At 42.8% G+C, this 12,827-nt stretch overlaps 1 protein-coding gene across 1 annotated transcript in view; it reads right to left on the minus strand.

The window, feature by feature from the left end:
- ANK2 (ankyrin 2, neuronal) overlaps positions 1-12,827 on the minus strand; it is a 313,778-nt gene that overhangs the window by 96,226 nt on the left and 204,725 nt on the right. Inside the window, exons 10-13 of the mRNA XM_009888182.1 lie at positions 7,651-7,749; positions 5,352-5,549; positions 2,262-2,360; positions 1,993-2,091 (exon numbers count right to left, since the gene is read on the minus strand). Of these exons, the coding sequence (XP_009886484.1) occupies positions 1,993-2,091; positions 2,262-2,360; positions 5,352-5,549; positions 7,651-7,749 (495 nt within the window). The remainder of the gene's footprint in view (positions 1-1,992; positions 2,092-2,261; positions 2,361-5,351; positions 5,550-7,650; positions 7,750-12,827) is intronic.

Below are 12,827 nucleotides of genomic sequence, written 5' to 3' on the forward strand. Positions count from 1 at the left end.
TGGTGTTTCTAGCTTAATTTTGCACTGTCCGACGTTCTTTGAGCGCACTGCCCTAACGTGGACTTGTTGCGGTCCTTGTGCAGCTCACCGATATCTGGTACATCAGGCACCGGGACAGTTCCACAACCAGGAGGTCTGTATTTATCTGTTAGGTTACGACAACACAGCAGGACTGACCACTTCTTTGTGTTAATTGTTCCTTCTCCTTACTCTAGAGCTGGAGTATATTCCGTCACAAGGCTTCTAGCCCCGTGACTACCGAGTTAAACTGCAAATGCCAAAATGAAGGCTCTGGTCAAGATCTTTTGCATCAGAATCAGGAGTCACATCTTCTTGTCCTTTGTCTAGATGTAGGAAAAGAAGGAGCCTGAGCTTGTCTACTATTACGAACTTCTAATTAAAGCAAACCCTCTTCTCCAGGAGTTGATTTATCTTGTCATTTTAAAATTAACGTCGTATTACCAGCTGAGATCAGCAAAAGTAGGCAACAAACAAAATCCCACAGCCTTAGCTACAAATCTTAATAGAGAATTTCATCTACATAAACTTTATTACCTGAAGAATGAGCTGTTTAAAATGTGAATAAGGTTTACATTTCACACACTCTAAAGACCAAATTTCTTTAAAGACCCTTTTTTGTACTTGAATTAGCAAAGCAATTTAGCTTTTGGAAACAGTTAGTAATTCAACAGGGAACTTCAGCTTACGAAGTAAAAGCCAAGACACTCGTGTAGCATAAATTGTAAAGTGTTAAACTTTGCACACGAATGTCCAATAACACAATACTTTTAATCGCTTCCACAAGAATTTCTTTTGTTGGCTTTCATATTATCAATAAAGTTTTTATATAAAGATTGCTTCTATAAAAAAAGTATGAAAGCAGTACGAGACTTTGTCAAGGAAGATTTTTCTGACTGAGAAAAACTGATCAGTCCGGTGTACCCAGAATACTAATTTTTTGCTGTTGTTTTGTTGTTGGGAACACTTATCAGTAACATTATTTACTGGTAAAAAGCTGCTTTCAAGGTGCAGGTGGTCATAAGTTGAATTACTTGTTTATACTGACAAATTCAAACAGTAAGATGCCTATGAAATACAGCTCAGAAAACTATCATGTTCTTTTTATTCTTCTTTTTCTTCTTGGTAACTAAGTTATTGGTATACAAACACCGATTTCTATGGTAAGTCAGGTTTTGCATTTCGTGTTATCTCCCAAAGGTCACATTTTCTAGACTTAAGCACATTCGTTTGAAAGGCACCAGTTCCTGGAATTTCCTGTGTAAGAGGAACATCTTGAGTATAACGTTTTCACTTTTTCTTTGATTGTAAGGTTTTAAGCATTTTATACCCTTCCACTGATACAAATGACACAATTTCATGGCAGCCAGCGAAACTATGCAAGCAGAAATTAGAGCCGTTTGGAGTTAAATTTCATCCTTCAGAACGGAAACACAGTCTTCCCCGTGACTTGGCTTCCAATCAGGTTTGGATGTGTTTGGTGAGCTTTGTCTGTTTCTAAGGGAAACTCTACCTACTCAAGCGCTGTTGAAGAATCCAGGAAACCACAGATGGCTTATAATCATAGAATCGTCTAGGTTGGAAGGGACCTTGAAGATCACTGAGTCCAACCATTAACCCAACACTGCCAAGTCCACCGGTAAACCACGTCCCTCAGCACCCCGTCGACCCGTCTTTTAAACGCCTCCAGGGATGGCGGCGCCACTACTTCCCCGGGCAGCCTGTTCCAATGCTTGACAACCCTTTTGGTGAAGAAATTTTTCCTAATATCCAATCTAACCCTCCCCTGGCACAATGATGCACATACTGTCACCATTTTCCCCTCTTCGCTAAAGGTGCTAAAGTAATTTGTCCTCAAACGCAACGAAGTCTCAAAGCATCATTAAAATGTGACCTTTGGTTGAGCTACGTGGTAGGCCAGACCCTTCTCGGAGGAGGTATCGCACAGAGGATTCTAGTCAAAGCCATACTCACAATGTTAGTGACATCGGGAGAGGCTCCGTTCTGCAGCAGAAGGAGGACTATGTTCAAGTGGCCCATAAACGCAGCCACGTGTATTGGTGTGAGGCCCGACTGCGAAACAAAGCAAGAGCAGTTTTACTCCTCTGCACGGGCGTAGGGAAGGGGCTTCTTCGTTTAAATAAAAGATAAGTGAGAGTGAGGCATGAGAGGAGAGAGAACAAAGGAAGCAAAAAGGGAGAGAGAGAAGGAATGTTTCTTCAGGACACGAAACATTTTTCTACCTCTGTTATAGCCTGGATTGAAGCCCCATATTTCACCAGGAGTTCCATGACTTTGATGCGATTTTTCTTGCAGGCAATGTGCAGTGGAGTAAAACCGTTCTGCGCAAAAGACAGTCATGTTAGTTAAAAACATGCAGCTACACTTCCCACACAGCTCCACGCCGGCACGCTGGAAGCAGAAGCGTTAGAGTATCAGAAGCAATTGTTCTTTAAGCACAACAGGTTACGAATTACAGACATCTCCCAGTAGTCCGAGGCGGAAAAAAGCAGTGCCGCTGCTTTCTTCTCAGGTAATGGAGAGAAACTGAACCTCCACCTCCAAAACCCGAATGCAGACATGCCCGTTCTGCCTTTCACGCGTACACGTGAGCGCATGTATGCATGTGGTTCCGAAGGCTGCACACATGTATACGTAAGGGTGACTTAATGTGTTTTCCCCAAAATTGCTTAACACAAAGAAGATATAAGAAATTATAGCGATCGCTGTGAAATCAGTTAGTGTCTTTTGAAGCGTACAAAACATATTCTATATCTCTCTAGGAAAACAACAGAGTACTTCTTCCAGATTCCACCTTGTTTGTCCTTTTAGACTATCTTGTAATCTAAGCATCTACGTGAACTTATTTTTATATTTATGTGTCAATCTGTGGCATACCACGTTCCTGTTCATGTCTGTACGGGCATTCTGGGAGGTATCTTAAATAAATAATCACTACTTCAGCCACGGTTTCACGACACAAAATGTTCACTCTTGAAGTATTTGTGGCCCCCCCTTCCTTTATTCCCGCCCTGCCGAGACATAAAGCATTGTAAGCATGCTTACATCAACCTATCAACCCTCATCTGGATTAAAATTAAATGGGGCAGGGACAGGAATGAAAGGCAGCAGGGGAAGGGAACATCTCCAATCAAGATCGCAACCTAACGTTTCATATTGGGAGACAATAGTTTCAGCGTTGTGCTTGCCATCAGCACAGATTCCTTTCTTCGGAAATGTGTATTCAGTAAGATCGGGGCCCAAATCAAAGCATGTCTTCATACTCGATAACGCAATACATGCTTTGACTTCAAGCTTTTTTTATGCACTATTAAAGTTAATGCAGGTTAAGTGCGCGCCTAAAGCTGAGCAGACACATTATTCACCGTTTGTGAACATTTTAGTGAAAAGCACAGGTAACATTTTTCGATAATGTTGAAAAATAGCTGTATTTTCTAATAAAAGGGATCAGTATTGCTAAACAATCAACTAGCAACAAACAGGACTTATCAGTGAAACCTTAGAGATATGTGACAATTATTCTACTGTCAGCTTCCGTTAAGGGAAATGTTAATTACTAGTTGATTTGAAGATGCTTTAAAGCACATACAAAATCAGAAAAGCTAAGAATGCATATAGTGCTTGTATCCCCAAGTCATTCTGCAAACAATTATTTTTTTTAAATCTAGCTGAAAATGAATTATTTGTAAAATTTATTCCACCACAGGACTCTGCTGAATATTATTCCTACTATCAGCCTTCTCTTATTTCTAAAGAAGGAATCAAACCCATTAGGTATTTAACCTCCCGCACAACATCTCTCTATATATTTCGTAGGGAGCTTTGCCATTTCAGAAGTTTCCATACTTCCACTTAATTTTACCGCCTGAGTTGATTTAATTTTGCTATGTCTATTTAAGTGAGGAACAGTTTGATGGGGAAGAGGAGAGGGCAGAAAAAAACGTATCGCTAACAGAAATTATGAGCACCATTTAATGTATTAAATACTATAAACAAGCCAGAGGCGATAAGTCCCTGACGGGAGAGGAAACAAGAGAGAGGGGGAGGAAAAAAAAAAAGTCTGGAGGAAAGAGAGCAGAGAGGCAGCAGCCTGAGGGTGTTCTTTCATTTCAAATGGTTCTCTGGGAGGAAAAGAAGGTATATTTCTGGTCATGGAAGGAAAGAAAGAAGACGTGGGGGCCAGCATACAATGCGTATGTGTGGGTAGCTGAGGAAAGCACAGCTAAAGATAATCAGAAAACTGGCAAGAAAAACGAGAAAGGATGAAAACAGCATTGAAAATATCAACCAAGCGAATACGATACTGAGAAAGACAAAAGAAGAAAAGCGTAAGAAGAGGAAGTGAGAGGGGTGACGGGATTGGCGGGTATAGAGAGGCCAAGAAAAATGAGCGGGCAGAAGAAAATTGTGTCAATAAAAAGTCAGTTCCAAGGGAGGAAGGGAAATGCGGGACAGGGGGAGCCTTCACAGGAAAACACGGGGTGATATTGAAGGCAGGACACCAGGGAAGACATCAGAGTGGCCTGCGGTGGATGTTCTGTGGAGGCACTGGCACACTTCTTGCCGTGCAGAAGTATCTCAAGTGTTCCCAGTCTCTATCTTTCCCCCATTGAGTGCAATATACTGGTATTTTAACTTCCATCCAGCTAACAGTTCATGGGGACGCTTCCTATTAGAGAAAAATGGAATTTTGTCTGGGTTTGGAGAGATGAAAGACTCTTGAAAGCTTTATACGTTCCCAAAGCCAAGCATGACGTTTTTCTCTCAGTTAGGGGATAATGGCCTGATCAGTGAGCGAAAGGCATCATACCTGTTTTCCTGTAAGCACCAGAAGAACTGTTTTTTGAAAAGAAAGAGAAGTGGCACCTAATAGAGGGGAATGTCATAATTTGAAAAACGTAGAAATATTAGCTCTTTAATATATTTTCCTCCATGCCGATTAACTTACTGAGCCAGTTGAAAGCTTAGAAATCATTTGTCTATCATATCACATGGTGTGGAAAACTCAACTACTAATTCTGTAAAATACCAATGCATACGTCAGCACCAGCTAGAAACGGCTCTGATTTTAGGAACTCTGTAGAGCTTCCAGTCCTGACACTACAGCCACTTGCCATGGGTCGTGGTCCATGATGAGGCTTAACAATACGAGATACAATACTGGTAACCAGCAGGTGTGACAACCCCGTTGTTACCGCAACTATTTATGGTTGTTGGAGTTTGTTGACAGACTTTTCACTTAGCTTTACTGGTAAGAGCTACTCATCTGCCCTGGATAGCTTTGGTAGACGACGCAGGTGGGACAGGTTTACCAGGGCACGAGCATTGGGATTTGCTCTCTTGTCCAGAAGGAGTTTGGTGACACGGTAGTGGCCGCAGTGTGCGGCCACGTGGAGGGCGGTCAGGTAATCCAGCGTGACATCATCCACGGGAGCTTTGTGCTGCAGTAGGTGTTTGACGCATTCCACGTGGTCCCCCTGGGCCGCCATGTGAAGCGGAGAGAGTCCATTCTGCGGCAAAAGAAAACAGAGCAGTAACTCGTAGTAACTCTCACTTCGATGGTGGCACATATTAGAAGGATGCCGCCGTGAATTTGCCGAGTACCCTCATCGCTGGAACGGTGCCGCATCTCAGCTACGGACTGGGAGAAAAACTGAAAAAAAGGCTATAGCCATCCTTCCCCTTCCAGCAAATACAGGCAAATTTAGAGGAACATCAGATAATTAACTAAAATCAGAATTTAATCAAAGCAAAAGAATCTAAGGGTCTTTCATCATGATTTAATAAAGCATATCTTGGCCTTAAAAGGCAGTTCTGGGGATACTCATCATCAGACTAAGACATAGGTTGTATGGTAATTAGAGGAAAAGTACCTACTTAACCATCATTGTATTTATTAAGGAACCTGTATTTTTAACTTAAGCATTCAATGAAAAAAACCAAATTGTATTGGCAAACCTGACCCCTGAGCTTCTGGGAAATTATATTTTCAAACATCACCATGGTTGGACCTTTTGCTCAAACCGTAACAGTTGAAGTGCAGTGGAAGCAGGAGTTTCATAGCCCTGCCTGGCTTTAATAGATCTTTTTGTAAATATTGAAGTCCACGGTAGACAATTAAGAGGAAAGAGAATTGTTGCTATTAATATGTATAACAAGTTGTTTGCAGAAAAAAATTGTTTTAATATTTCCATATTTGCCTGTCTCCAGTTTGGAACCACCTGTTTCAGTTGGAAGTTAGAAGAGGAAGTTGCCTTTAAACCTAATTTCATTTTACATGCAATAAGGTACCTAAAAACCACTGCGTGCTTAAGGATAGACTTGAACAGGTAACTGACTTGGTGCGGTCAAACTGACTGTTCTGCTCTGTTCAGTCCCCAACACATCGGGGACATCCGGATGCTGTCACAGCAATGCTGATGTTTTGTCCTGACTGGCAACATCTGTCTTTGAATGGCAACATCTGGGAATCCCGCCTGAAGCGTACACAATATACGTGGCAGGGTGTGTTCTTCTGAGCCTCTCTACCTCTTAGTGAAGTGAGGGTGTGTTGACACGAGGTTCACCTAACCACCTTCTCCCACCAAAGAAATTGGTGAAACTGTAAGGAATCTTTTCCCGACAATTCTCATCTCCCCATGGATCCCTCCTGCATAAACAGATGACCTGGACTACCTGGTGCTATGAAGGATGCATAGCTTGAGCACACCCTTATTTGATGTAGTTGATATGCTTGCAACGCAGCGATAAAACCTCCTGGAGGCTACCAAGAGAAAATTTTGAGTCTCCGATAAGGGTAATTATGGGTCAGAATACACTAATTGCCCTTGTTTTGAGCCACGTTTGAGGGAGTGGGGCCCAGGAAACAATGCAATGGTCTGAACCCCGGTATTTAAATTATTTGTCCCTCCTGATCTTCCAGGGGACCTCAAGCATATCATTGCAATACTCTATTCCACTCTTTTTCCAGCTAATGATACCAGCTACCTTCATCAGGCACTCTGAAATTTGCTGATGCGAAGTGCTGCTCAGTGGGGTTGCCTCATTTATACTTCTTATACTAGAAGTATCCTTCTCTCATTCCTTTGACCAAAGGGACAGCATTCGGAGGAAACGCATTAATCTTAGAAATCAGAAAGAGCACGCTTTTCAGAAATCAGTGAGAGCACGCTGAAATCATTTGCCAAGTCTGAAACAGTCCACGAAAACAGTCAGGAGAAGCTGCAAGTCACAGGTCCTAGTTAGATTACATGAAAGATCAGGAAATATATACCAGGAATCATCTCTCAGGAGTGACTGACCCAGCCTGCCCACCTCTGTGTCCTACAGTCTCAGGTAACAACAGACATGAAGTGCTCGACGTAGCACCGTGTATCACGTGTTTAGTCTGATATTACAGAGAGGGGCAAAGAAGTGTATACCGTTTCATACATTTGGAAAGGATAGTCCCTAATTATGTAAGAAAACCTTATTTTGGATCATTCTACCCATTAACACATTTCCTTTGGGAGAACGGCAATGTTCCTGTCTTCTTCCTTGTCCTTTCAGTGACATTGAAAATTCTGCGGAAAGTTCCACAGAGCTGTTAACGTATTCTAGTAAGACACACACCTTGGTCCGTGCAAGCAGCGGGGCACCTCGTTCCAGGAGCAGCTCCACAACTTGGTCATGTCCACTTCTTGCAGCGCAGTGGAGCGGGGTGAGTCCGTCCTTAAAGGAAAAGGAGGGAAAACAAATCAGCACGTCCCCAACTGTCCATCCTGGCACGCTGAGGAACACCCTGCCAGGAATGCAGCCCCACAAGCGTCTGAAAAAGCTCCTTTTTTTTTTTTTTTTTTGACTCCTAACCGAAGGTGGCTCCACACAACGTGACGTTTCATCCCTATTCTTCCTGGCACCAGTAAAGGACACTCTAAGGGTACCGTTTCAGAGAGGAAGCCCATTTTGTGTTGAAATCTCTTATCAAAGAGGATAATGCGTTGCCTCCTCCCCTCCTTCTCCTCTGCACGGCTTTGAGATTGTACTGCCTCAACCCTGGACAATGTGTGCTGGGCCAAGGATGCTCCATTAATCAACCCTTGTCCTTTCAATTGCTTTTGATGCAGGGATGAAAAAAGAAATGTTCACACTAGAAAATTTACTCTAGAATTATTATTATTTTTTTTTAAACAGGCAAAAGGAGAAAGACGATTTTAAAACAGAGAAAAACAGACACAGAACAAACCCTTTTGTTTCTCAGATTGAGTGGTGAACGAATAGCTGACAATTCTTTACTAAAACTGCTGCGAGACCACCAACTCTGCGATATTTTTTCCATTGGAGAACACCACCCTATACCAAAAGACTTGCTCAGGCTACTCCGTAATGACCACAGCGATGGTAGCAAAAGATGCGTCAATGAAACATTCAGAGAGGAGAACGCATTCTTGGCAATTCTGCTACAGTTTGGACTTCATGCAGAAAAATACTGCAAACATGAGGCAAGCAAAATGGTTGCAAAATAATATTAGTGCTGAATGACAGAAAAAATAAAATGCGTAAGAGATAGAAACCTGAGTTTTCATCTCATTAGACATCGATATTGTTCAAGCCTGCACTCGGAGAAGTCATCAATATTCGTTCAACGAGTTCATAGAGGTGAAATGGTAATAGTTTTTAATCACAAGAAAAGCCTTCTCCCTTTGAGAGACACTGCTCATCTTAGACGAGGTAGATCATTCTAGGGTGCTTTCTGAAGAATGCAGTAACAGCATGACTAAAAGATGAATACACTGCTCTGAGATAGATTTATTACTTAAGAGGTTAAAAAAGTAGCAAAAATGCAAAAACATGGCTTTACGTAGGAGTCAGTGACCCCGCTTCATACACAGATATACTGCTTGCCTTGCTGGAATCTGGAGGAAGTCTACTTTGCTACACTTTTAATTTTTTTTTTTTTTTAAATTAAAAATAGCTCTAGACTGCACAGTGCCATCGCAATTGCAACATCATTTTTGGCCACGCAAGCGTAGCCCTGTAATACTCTACAAAAGGTCGTTCCAAGCAGTAGATCCTCCCTCGCCTTCAGTTTGGAAAGCCCAGAGCATCTTTCTGAGTCAGCAGCGCAGCGAAGCTCCACTGCAGGGAGGAACTGAAGTCTGCAGGGAGGAATTTCCCCCCTCCCTTTCCTTATCTACTCTTTCCAGAGATTTTTTTCAGAAACACGTGAAGGGTTTAGGTGTGCCTCGACGCTCACCGTCTCGGAGGCATCACTAAAACCCCATGGAAGCTTTGCAGTAAAATTCAACAGACGCAAGATCGAACCCGCAAACAGAATTCAGGGCTGTTCAGCATCTGGCAAATTGGGTCAACGTAAAAGAATTTGGTGTAACTAGCTTATATCTGGGTTGGTTTTTTTTCTGCGTTGCAACTTCACAGTCCCCAAAATCAAGTCTTTATATGCACAATTGAGGCATATTTTCGTCTGGCCCCCAGAGGGATTCATACACAGAATTCCCAGTAGCATTACTAAGGTGAGAATATATCCCAAATGTATTTCTAGGAAAGGTATTTATTTGGTATTTCTTTCCAGTTTCTGTCCTTTTGTGCTCTACATTTTTAATCAACGTGGGAGGTTCGCTTTCCCTATCCGCATAGTGACTTTGATGTTATTCTATTTAATAGAACAGCAAAAGAAAGGTAGAATTTTGTGAACCCTTGAAAAAAAACAGGACAAATCCCCAGAGGGAGAAAAAAGAAGAAAAACACAAGCTGAAAAACCACAGCAACTCCACAAGAAAGTCTACTTAAAACAAAATTAAGGACTAAGCCGTTAAAAAGTATGATTTCTCCTCTGTTCTTATCTATCAATCCCTCTGAAAGCAGAGATAATAATTTGCTACCTATCCTATTCTATCCTGTCATAGCTTTTATAAATTCATCACCATTTACTGTCTGCGCACTTTCCAGTAGGTGAATGAAGGAATGTGCTTTGCAGCCTTCCCATACAACCCTCTTCTCTTCCCTCTTTCTGCCCTGGCGAAAACAGCACATGTATTTTGAAATTACTGTCTATTTAATACTTTAGATTCTATTTTTGCTTATATGTTTTCTTCAAAGACGAGGGAAATTGCAAGGAGAGAGCTGTTGTAGTAGAAGAATGAGTACCTAATAGAATGAGGACAAACCGACGTTAGCCAACATCAAGAGACACACTGGTGTACCAAATTAGTCCTCTTTTGCACCATTATCTATGTGCGATGAACCTCAATGCTCTGAAATCTACTGCAGGAGTTTGCCCACGTACTTTTTACATCATTCCATTGCTAATTGGTACACCACGTAAACTGAAGAACACACGTTGGCCAAAATATCAAAACACTTCATTCGACAGGACACGCAACACTGGGTTGATGGGACACAAGCTTTGAAGCACAGATAATGGATATCCCATAAACACAAAGGCTGCCATGCCAGGAGACAAGAAATTCAGCAATTTTATATTTTGAGAAGGCCAATATTGATGTCCTCATCCCAAATAGTACATAATGGAGCGTTAATTGTTGTCATCTTCCAAGTGACAGCCTGCCCCTGGTGTTCTGCTGTTGCTGTATGCGGTATTCTCGTAGCCCTGGCTTTGCGTTGTAACCAGCAGCTGGGGCCCTGTTAGAAATCATAGAATTATGGGATGGTTTTGGATGGAAGGGACCTTGAAGATCATCGAGGTCCAACCCCCCTGCCCTGGGCAGGGACACCTCCCACTAGACCAGGTTGCTCCAAGCCCCGTCCAACCCAGCCTTGAACACCTCCAGGGATGGGGCAGCCACAGCTTCTTGGGGCAACCAGGGCAAGTGCCCCACCACCCTCAAAGTGAAACATTTCTTCCTACCATCTAATCTAGATCTTCCTTCTTTCAGTTTAAAGCCATTCCCCCTCGTCCTATCACTACATGCCCTAGTAAAAAGTCCTTCCCCAGCTCTCCTGGAGCCCCTTTAGGGACTGGAAGGCGGCAATAAGATCTCCCCGGAGCCTTCTCTTCTCCAGGCTGAACAGCCCCAACTTTCTGAGCCTGTCCTCACAGCAGAGGTGCTCCAGCCCTCACAGCATCTTTGTGGCCCTCCTCTGGCCCCACTCCAACAGGTCCACGTCTTTCCTATGTTGGTGGCTCCACAACTGGACACAGTATTCCAGGTGGGGTCTCACCAGAGCAGAGTCGAAGGGCAGAATCCCCTCCCTTTGACCTGCTGGCCACACTTTTGACGCAGCCCAGGATACGGTTGGCCTTCTGGGCTGCGATCGCACATGGCTTGGTCATGTTGAGCTTCTGGTCCATCAGCACACTCGGGTCCTTTTCCTCAGGGCTGCTCTCCAGCCATTCTCCACCCAGCCTGAATGCACTGCAATCCTCTCTGTAGGTACAAAAGCCATGAAATTCCACCACTCCCAGTTTCCTCTTAAATGTCTCTCAAAATCGAAAGTAAATTTTTGCCTTTTTTTTCTTGAAAATCAATCACTGGTCATTTTTTAACCTGCCAAGTTAATTCTGAATTCTGCGAGTGACTCCTAACTGCAGGCCTCAGGGAGATAAATTATTGGGTCATTTCACAGTGATTAAAAAGCTTTACTTCAGCTTACCGGAGAGACGGAGATAAAAACAAGCTGTGCTTACGAGAGACTCTTAATGAGAAATGATATGGGCAGCATTCTAACAGAAGGACAGTTGCGCGCGTGAGTGCCCATTCGAAGGGAGACTGATGACAGCCCATGAACACAAAAGACCAAATTATCGAAGAAATCTTTTAAACTGCAGCTGCATATTCTCATTTTCATAAGGGTGAAATCAAATTTTAGTATTCTGCAAGTTAAACGTGCAGAATTGCCTAAATTTTCTCACCAAATAAAAGCCTTTTCCTTTGTTCATTTTTCATTACTACTAAACCTCATCTCTTTAAAAATGAACAGGGCAAGTCTCCATCTTCCTCTAAGCTCTCAGAGTCGTGGCATAATTAAACACGCTCTAAAGTATTCCTCCAGCTCTGCCATTCAAAGTACAATTTTTAAAAATCCAGCAAAAGATATACCATGCATTTTCTTGAATAATAAGATATTAACTTAAATAATTCTAAATAATAGTCACTATCTGTATAGCTTGCTTAGATAATCTGTACAGCATCCCTTCCTGCTCCCTTGTAAACATTATATGAGTCCACTGAATTTTTTATAGTAAATATCTGCACTGTGATTAGATATTTATAACCTGACTTTGCTTTAGGAATGGCAAAAATGAATTATTACTGCTCTGGGCATGTGTGAAGACGAGGAGAAAATGCCACAGCAGCATTACTGCAGGAAAAACCCACTGTCCCCACAGCGTAGCGCCAAGACAGGGTTGGGACCCCGGAACAACGGTTTTATGGTAGGAAACCCACTACCAGGGGAAATATCAGAGATGTGTATACACAAAAGGAGACATAATTACAAATAAATCTCACTAGGTTCCCAGAATGAGGGTTAAGGGGTGTCTGAAGCACGTTCACTGCACAAAACCCAACCCGACCCAAAACAAATCCGAGTGCCACCCCTCCAGCTTCCTTCCTTCTCTTTTCCCATTGGTACCATACAGCTCCATGACCGACCTTCCACTTCCTTCCGCTCCAGCTGAGCTTCCTTTCTTTTCTGTGGCCCTTCTCCAACCCAAACAGTGCACCAGACCTTCTCCCCACCATTACATGGACCTGCTGGAGCGTGTCCAGAGGAGAGCCACGAGGATGATCCGAGGGTTGGAGCACCTCTCCTATGAGGAGAGGCTG

The sequence above is a fragment of the Charadrius vociferus genome, unplaced genomic scaffold (genome assembly GCF_000708025.1).
Source record: "Charadrius vociferus isolate BGI_N301 unplaced genomic scaffold, ASM70802v2 scaffold767, whole genome shotgun sequence".
In the NCBI taxonomy this organism is placed as follows: domain Eukaryota; kingdom Metazoa; phylum Chordata; class Aves; order Charadriiformes; family Charadriidae; genus Charadrius; species Charadrius vociferus.